The sequence below is a fragment of the Coffea arabica genome, chromosome 1c (assembly GCF_036785885.1).
Source record: "Coffea arabica cultivar ET-39 chromosome 1c, Coffea Arabica ET-39 HiFi, whole genome shotgun sequence".
NCBI lineage: Eukaryota > Viridiplantae > Streptophyta > Magnoliopsida > Gentianales > Rubiaceae > Coffea > Coffea arabica.
Genome location: NC_092310.1, coordinates 45659413 through 45668903, shown reverse-complemented (window position 1 = coordinate 45668903; position 9491 = coordinate 45659413). Strand labels below are relative to the sequence as shown.

Sequence of the window (9491 nt, the reverse complement as noted above, 5' to 3'; positions counted from 1 at the left end):
CACATCCCAAATCTGCAAATATGGGGGTGATTTAAGAGGATGTTATTAAACAATTTGATCATTGAGAGAGACAAAATATTATTTCAGTAAAATCATCCTATTTAATAACAACAAACATTCTTGAATTCCACACTTTTTGGAAATTGAGGTTTTGCGTTTAAATACCCTTCCCCCTTCCCACTTCTTGAATTCCACCATTCACCTGGTAATAATTTTTTTTTAGAAAAAAAAATTAATAATAACTCACCTTCTTAAAGCTTTTTAATGTAACCAGATTAACCACGAGCTTAATATGATCCCTTATCGCCATGACATCACCATTAGATATCGAGAGATCATATTTTCGGATCCTGCTGCCGATGTGAGGGCTGTGTTGGTGGACGATTTGTAAGATTTTCTGTAATCAACCTATGATCTCGGAGGGATGTCCTAACCAGTGGAGCATGTTTAATCAGTGACAGTGACTCGAGTCGAATCTACCCAAACTTTTTGTTACCAAAAAAAAAAAAAATATAGAGGTCAAAAACTTACTATCGTCAATGGTTCATGAATTTGGTGCCGAACAATTTTTCAAGCTAATTTGCTAGATTTAGATACAAATGCATGAACAAAGCGATGGTCTAAGAATCTATTAGCGGGCCTATACAAAATGTACATTTTAGATTTGAATTTTTATAAAATTTAGTTTTTGGCCCACTGATTTATTGAAAAAGAAATTTTATGTACATGTTACCATTATTCTAATTTGATAGCAATTGTTAAAAGGTGGCTGGATGTGATTTTGTAACTACAGCAATGCTTTGGAAATTTTGTCCTCCACTCGTGGATTTTAATTCGAAAAATTTGATTATTATTGATGTGTTAGAGTCATTACAATTCTTCAAAACCCTTTTTTTTTTCAAATGAAACTTTCTTGAATAATTTTTTTATGTTGTGTTACTATTTATTAGCATATATTGCTTTTACTTACTATTTTAACACATTCTTATAACTATTCTTTAGAAAAAGTAAGAAAACTTCCAATTGTTATTGAAAGTTGATGTTAGTTAGTAGTTCCATACTTGTTGATGATACAACTCACTTTTTTTTTTTTTTCTAAATAATGTAAACACAAAAAGCACACTGTGTTTTGTTGTAATAACACAGTGCATTAGAATGTCTCGGCTGCCTTGTACAATTAGTATTGGAAATTTCTATCACTAGTGCATTTAGAATGAAAGAATGTAGATTTAACCTATCTCATATATACGTGCCGAGGTTAATCTTTTTTGTACTGACAATGTATAAATAATGAAACTAACAAGAACGGATGCAAGCCTTATATTGTAGGTCTAGTAAATATAACGATGAAACATAATTCGAGTTTGAATTTGAAACTCAAATTTTACATATGTATCATATATCTAATCGTGATAGTGTGTTTACTATTAGTGTATATAAGATTTACTGTTTTATATACTACCAATGTAAAGCCTTTTTACATCGGTAGTACTAGATCTATGTCACCTGTGTAAAAATTAAATGTTAAATTCAAAATTAAATTATGTAACATACATTTAGTACCACTTGTTTCGTGTAAGTACTCACGGTGCATAAAAAAATTATCCATTTTTTTAAGCACCCATGTGTTTGAGCACAAGTCATATTTTTTTTCCCCTGTTATAGACTAGATTCACCCATTGACCATGTCACTAGCATTCAGTGACAAATGAGTGGACCTGTCTGCAAGAGACCCTCTCCACTGTTAAAATTAGAGAAGGATGTATGCTCTGATGACTACTAGATATGTGCTGGTCTAAATTGCAGAACTCATGTTTTCACAATCCTTTACTCTTTCTCAATTAATATGAGAATTAGTAGCCCAAGAGCATGTCACATGAACAGCAGCAGCAATGAAAATCCTATCAAAATCCATCATTATTCATTATACATATTTGTAGATACATTTGATACATTCATCAAAATGAACCATGTTGCTGATACTAGTGGAACTGGTATACTAGCAAATTATTTGTCTAGTCATCATTCAGAAAATGTAAATCATGGTCACTTGAAAGTATAGATTGAAGTTTTTCCATCTACCTGGGTCCAGATAAAGCTGAAGGCATCAGCAGACTGGCAATATGAAAAGCTTCTCTTCCTCGATCACCAGCTGCACCTGTTTCAATTACTAATGGCTTTGTGAAGTCATAATCCAGATTGATTTCAGGTGCCGCCAGACCATCAAGTACCTTAACTACTAATGACATTGAGGGCCTCTTGGTGCAATTGCTTTGCAGACACTATGCAGCAATCTGCATCATCTCCACAGCTTCCTGAAAGTGGACCTGCACGTCCAAATTTTTCTTGTCAACCATGTCTTCATGTCTTTCTTCTTCTGCTTTTCTTTGAAAACGCTGAGCAAGTGCCTGTCTTCCTCGATCTGAAACCAGCCCAAATTCTTCCGCCCACAAAGGATTTCCAACATCACAATGCCAAAGCTGTAAACATCCACTTTTTCCGTGATCACGGAGCTCAACCATTCAGGAGCCACATACCCTGGTGTTCCTCTCATCCTTGTAATAACTCTACTCTGATCCTTGTCAACCAGCTTTGACAATCCAAAATCAGCAACTTTTGCGTTGAAGTTTCAATCTAAGAGGATGTTTTGGGGCTTGATGTCAAAATGAATTATTTTCTGACTGCAGTCTTCATGGAGATAAGCTAATCCCTTAGCAATGTCTGTGATGATTCTTCTCCTTGCATTCCATGGAAGAGATTGGTTGTCCTTTCCTCCATAGATCCATTTATCCAAAGATCCATTAGCCATGTATTCATAAACCAAAAGCCGGTGCGATTTCTCAAAACAAAAACCAACAAGTTTTACCAAGTTAAAATGGTGGATGCTACCACTTATCTACACTTCCACTAAAAAAGAGTCCTCTAGTTGACCCAAACCATCAAGACACTTGACTGCTATCTTCGTGCCATTACTTAATGCCCCTTCATAAACAGAACCAAATCCTCCTTCCCCAAGTTTTTTGCTAAAATCTGCTGACATTGCTTTCAAGTTCTCATAAGAGTATCTTGTAGGCATTCCTGGTACCTTGCTCAAAAAGTCCCTCAATTTCTTTAGATTCCCTGATAGTTCTGCTTAGAAGAACCAGGGAAGAAACGATTAAACATATCACACCAAAAAAAGCCCCAAATGTAGAGGCCATTATAACTGTTTTACGTCTTGACGTGTTGACATAAGCATTTTGCACCTTAACAAGGAGAGTTGTATTATAAGCTGATCCGACATAATTCTCGTTGTCAATAATAGAAAAAACTTCATTTAGCAATAAGCAACTTCCGTTGATTCTTAAATCTTTATGCCATAGATCTGTATAATAAAACACGGCTGTTTTGCATGAACAGTTACTTAGACACCTACTTTTGCAGTCCTCCATGACCGTATGTGTTTTGTCCAAGCTTGAATCAAATGCAAAGTAATATGTATCCTTTAGCTCCAGAAGACTGTGATCTTGGGCGTGATCACAAGAAATTGGAGTGAGCAGTGAACATCCAAGATCGAGTTGTCTGAAATTTGAAATTTATTGGGCTGTAATAGCCCTCTTGGCCAGTGGTTGTTTGAATGCAACCACATTGCTCATTTGAACATATTCCATAGTTGCCACATACCATAGGGAAGCCACAATTACCAATATATGTGTGCAAAAGATCAATTACCTCCATAAATCCCCATGGTCCCCACTATTCTACCTTTAAATGCCCATCAGGCTCAAACTTCATGAATTGAGCTACTGATGCAGGCGGAATCATAAAGTCATTGAAGCTACCGTTTCTGAACTCATAATAAGGATACCTATTGAGGCCAGTAACAAAGTATGTTTGAGGTGGATCAGACTCTACATAAGCTGACAAGCCATCAGATCCAACAGCCAGAGAAAGCCGACCTTGACTCTGATTGGATGCTGAAACACTAGCTGTCAGCTTCTGCCCACGAGCCAACTTCTATGCCAGAAGTAATGAGTCGGTGGGATGGTCAAAAGACTGCCAAATGGATCATTGTTTGGCCGAAATAGCACCAGGTTTCCCATTTCTGTCAAGTTTAAGCCTGATACAGGCTTTCCCCTCGTATTGGTGGACCATATTAAGGTGCCGTCAGAGTTTGCCAAGACCAAATCTCCATCTTCCTTAAGTTGCAATGTGGCGTTCCTCTCAACAGGATTATTCCTGTTGGCAGACCAGACTAATTTTGAGGACTGCAGATATCCATCAGTATTAAGCCGACCTTGGAAAATGAGGATTCCAAAGAGGCATTCACTACCTCCTGTGGTACAGTAAAAGCCGCACACATAACTTGGTCCATCACTTCCTCTCAGGAGGATGGGTATCATTGAATGACTAGTATCTTCGCAGTTGATCATCATGGACTTAGAGACCTGGTTGATCCGCGAGGAGGGAAGATAGGCAGTTGAATTAAAAAGATAATTCACGGTTTGGGCATTCATGAATATTGATGATGAAGACAGAAGCAGACAAGCAAGAAAAATGGCATAACTTAATAATCTCTGCTCTACAGCCATTGCTTCACTTAGAGAGGTTGTTCTGGCTTTTGGGCTTGCACAAATATAACATGGCAAAATGCAAACTGAACCAAGTTAGGATAGACAAGTCTCTTTGTTCAACATATGTGAATTCTCTGTTCGGCGTGACTGTGATTCGCATTGATCTTCATTTTTCAGCTGGCCATTGATAGGTGCTTGTTCTCACTGTAATACTACTTTGCTAAGCTTGACTTCTCTGGTGTTTACTTTGACGAAAATAATAATCGAGCATACTGGAGTTAATGCGCGTTTGGCTTCTCAAATTCTTAGTTGAAAGACTGGGCGAAAGGAGATGAAACAAAATGGAACGTGTCCAGATGCAATCAAATACCAAGAAATACCGTACGCTGGCGACCACTTAGGATAGTAGAGGAAGGGATAATTGCAGGATTGATCTAGAGGTACATAGCATTTGCAAATTTTCCCGTAAGGAATGGAAAAATGCGACAACTCCCTTTAAATGTAATTGTGTGTAAAGAAAGTGCCGAAATTAAAACAGATAATAATTATAAATTTGACACGTGTGGGGGAGAAGAAATTGGAAGAACAAAAACTGGAGGTTAATGTACTAGTTGTGCATCCACTTAAAATAGAAAAGGATTCACACATGTATATAATATATATATTTAGTACCCAAATATTCAGCCTAAGCATACGACTGAGCTTTGAATTGTCCATTCTTTTTTTTCTCAATTTTTCAATTTATTTGAAACGATCGAAATATCATTAATGTCTTTTGATTTGCATTGGAACTAAATACGTGCTTTTATTCGTTAGGTATTTTGTAAAAGTATACACTTGCAAATGTGGTAGTTGAAAAATAGGAAAGAAATATTATTTGACTATAATTAACAATAAAAAATTGTGTTTGTTAGTAACGTTACCGAAATTAAAATCAACAATTAAAATTTATAAACCGATGTTGAGGAAACCTCCCTCAATTCATTTAGGGTCCGTTTGGTTCATGGAATGACACAGGATTAGATTAATCATCATTTGTCATCTCATGTTTGGTTGCATTTTATACATGAGATGATACATCCTATATAACCGAATTAATCCCCTATTCATGGGATAAAATAATCCCATGGGGGAGATGGGATTAGTTATCCCGGGATGACTAACAGAAAGGATGATAAAATTTTAAACTAATTTATCCTTATAAAAAATACAAATTTATAGTCTTATAATTATATAATCCTATTGTCACATGATAATATAGAATGAATGGACTAATTTGCCCCTACTATTTAATTTTAAAGTTTTTTTGACTAATTTGCCCCTACTACCAATAGAGCAATATTTGGACTAATTTATCCTTATGAATGATTCAAATTCAAATTAGCTATTATACAACCATACTCTCACATAATAATATCATAATGAATAGACCAATTAGCTCCTATTAATTCTACTAAAATTTTTGACTAATTTGCCATACTAACATCATAATAAAAGGACTATAGTGCCCTTGGACTAAATTACCCTTACTAACCTTATTTTCTAAAAGAAATTTATATAAATATTATTTCATTTGTTACAAGATACAAGATGGTTCAGTTACAACTCAATATGTTTTTTCCACGAATCAACTTGTGGATACGTTTACCAAGCTTTTGGGAAAAGAGATGTTTTCAATCATGAAACGCAAGTTGGGAGTTCTTGAAGTTCACTCTCCAACTTGGGGAAGTGTTGAGATGGCAAGTCCACAACTAGTGGCGTAGATTTTATTGTAATCATAGTGTTTTTAGGAAAGATTTTGTAAATTGGTAGCTTAGCAAAATTTATAAAGCGTATTGTCCCAATTCAACTCAATGTATATGAAAGAAATATCCTTTTTCCTGTCATCTTTTCAAATTAAGGTCGGGAGGGAACTTTTCTCAAAGTAAGCTTTGATAAATCTCCATCGGAGAGCATCCACCTAAGGAAATTCTGGTCTCAAACTGAGTATTATCATTCCGTCTCTTCTCAAATGATCTTGATGTTTCGTTTCTGCTTGACAAAATTTACAGATCTAGTCCTACCGATTCTTGAACTTCAACAAATTTAACAGCAATTTTCTTGATTATTTTTCTTCTGCATTTGTAACAAAACTATGAGGTTTTCGAAGCTTAATGAGCAGTGCTGGCAAGATGTATTTTACAGTGCATGTGTAATAGGAAACGCCTAGCGTCTCTCCCTCCTAAAACACTGATCATCATGATAGTGGTATGCCTTCTAAAACAGGCGAACACGACAATGGCATGGCAATGACTAAAGAAAGTTGCACGTAAATGAACCACCTAATTTCCGGGAACCAGCCACTATATATGCAATCTTTTATCAGGACGAAAATACTTGACTTGGAACCACAGACTTGATATACTACATAGAATTGATCTGCAATACATAGGATTCTCCATTTTTAAAAATGGCAAGGTTGATTGCACTAACTTTCTTTGCAATATCGGTAGCCATTGTTTCAACTTCAAGGCCAGAAGTTGCAGCTGCTGCCCCATCTTGCTCAGTTGTCGGTACCATGCTGGAGCCCTGCGAGCCATATGTAATAGACCAAGGCAGTCAACCGAGCAGCGCTTGCTGCAATGGTGTAAAAGAGGTATCTGATTCGGTAGAGTCCAAAGCAGACCTTGAAGCCGTCTGCAACTGCATCAAAAACGCATTGCCTTTGATAGAAAATGCTTCGCCTGCTCGCATTTCTGGACTTCCCAAAGCTTGTGGAGTGAACAGTAACTTTCCCCCTTTTGATCCCAACTACGATTGCTCCAAGTAAGTCACCATCCCAATCCCTCTTAGTGTGTGATCCATGACTGTGTATTTGTGCGTGACATTGTTCTTGACAAATGACAAGTACTTGTTTCTGTATATGGATGCAGGATTTCTGATTGATTGCATGGTTGATGATCAAAGCTGCTTTGCTCAAGGACCACTTCTGTGATGGTCTAGTCGTTAGTATCTAGCTGAATAAAGTCACTTTTCCCTCAAGATGAATTAGTTTTGAGTGTCACATATATATATGGGCAACTATAACTACTGAATGTATCTGTTGCCTGGTTTATCTAAACTTTAGTGGGAATATTTGAAACAGCAAAAATTATTGGTCATGTACTCTTATTTCATTATGCTGCCAAAGACAGATGGATTTCAGTATAAGGTAAAATAATTATTTTATTCATGCCTAATTTTGGGAAAATAGTAAATGAAATTTGGAATGAACTTATTAAATAACTTAATTGTATGTGTTGGGAATGCCTAATTGTGTTCTGTTTATTTTTGTCCGAGGCAAATTTTAATTTGTTTGGAACTTGTATAATTGGGCGTTCAAGTTTTCACACAAAAAGAAGACAGAAGAAGTGAACTGATTGAGCTCAGTTGTAAAGGGCAATTTTGCTTTTACAGGAAAATTGCTTTGGCATTAACATGAGATTAACTAAATATAGAAGAATGGGCTGTGGAAAATCTTAGAATTATTCTAATCCAGAACTTGCAAGATTTCGCATTGAAAAAAGAGAATTATGTAAATTTGCCTAGTCATGTGACATGACAGCGGGGGTCAATATCACCTTAGCATGCAAGCAACCAATTCAATATAAATTGGAGATTAAAAATTTTCTGAAAATTTCTTCTAGCCAAAATATAACATATATAAATAAGATACTAGATATTATCTATGTAACAATTTTTGCTAGAAGGTTTATAGATAAAACTGTATTAAACTTGATATGGTGAGAGGCTCTCAACTCAGTATTGATATATCGATTTGTATTTTTTTATTTATCATTAGAAAAACAATATCAAATTTTGAGATTCAAACCATTCATGAATTTGCAGTCAATTGTCAATAGTTAATTGCTCAAAAATTTCAAAAGTCTCTGCTTTTGTGAATGAAAATCTACATTTGATTTTTAATAAAAGGTAAGAGAGCATATGATAGCACATTCCTAATAGTTTAAACAAGTCAAGAGTCGTGGTCTACGCAAATCCAAGCCTCATTAGTTTCTTCCTCACCATTATAGGCAATGAATAAATAGGAGTTAATTACTAAATGTTACCAATTCCAGTTGCCATTACAATAATAAACAGTATTTTTTGTCATAAATAAGATACTTTTTGACTGGTAGCATGGTAAGAGCATCTCCAACGGTGGTATAATATCTAACATTGTAATGGATGGGTAGTCGTGTAATACCCATTACACGCATCATCAGGATGATGATGCGTATAATGGGTGGCCCCATTACAAAAAAATTTAAGAGTTTGACTCTAATTTTGGTTAGCAACTTCGATCGGATTCATTTTTTGCAACGGAAAATTTGCAACGTTAATATGTTGCTAAGGTCAGGATCTTAAATCTACTCATTACATACATAGCCCCCATTTCATGGCTCATTTCTTCCTCTTTGCTTCATTCTTTCCTGACAATGCATGGTCAAATTTGCTTTTTTATGGCTTGCATGTGGAGGGCTGCACCTGCGTTCCACAACAACTAGAGAATAAGAATGAATAATCTGGGAAGGAATATTGAATTGAATTGCCATAGCAAGTCAACGCGAAATGCACATTGTTTTTAGAGATGGCAACGGGATGGGCCGTTGTCGAAAGACTGCCCCTGGCGCCCACCCCCGTTCTCTCGCTTCTATTTCTCCTACCCCCGCCCCGTTTCCCTCGCGGGTGACCATTTCTTTTCTTCTTTTTTTTTTTTTTTGGTATTGAAGAGAAGGATTTTATTTTTAAGTAAATCCATCTTTGCAATATATATGAATTAGTAGTTTAAGAGAACATTACTTTCAAACTGTTTGTCCTCAAAAACAAGATTTATTTATTGGTGGACAAGCAAGCATTAGTGTTAATAGATTGCAAAGAAAATGTTAGCAAAATAGCTATAAATTCTTGCAATTGACA

The 9491-nt window shown here is 35.8% G+C and overlaps 1 protein-coding gene and 1 pseudogene across 1 annotated transcript; one reads left to right on the top strand and one right to left on the bottom strand.

Moving 5' to 3' along the window:
* Positions 1-1932: 1932 nt before the first annotated feature.
* LOC113740473 (G-type lectin S-receptor-like serine/threonine-protein kinase SD2-5) lies at positions 1933-4465 on the bottom strand (annotated as a pseudogene).
* A 2518-nt stretch (positions 4466-6983) lies between these two features.
* On the top strand, positions 6984-7760 carry LOC113740461 (non-specific lipid-transfer protein-like). Its single transcript, XM_027268093.2, has 2 exons — positions 6984-7358; positions 7466-7760. The coding sequence occupies exons 1-2, from the start codon at positions 7003-7005 to the stop codon at positions 7476-7478; spliced, it is 369 nt and encodes a 122-aa protein (XP_027123894.1). The 5' UTR covers positions 6984-7002; the 3' UTR covers positions 7479-7760.
* The last annotated feature ends 1731 nt before the right edge of the window (positions 7761-9491 follow it).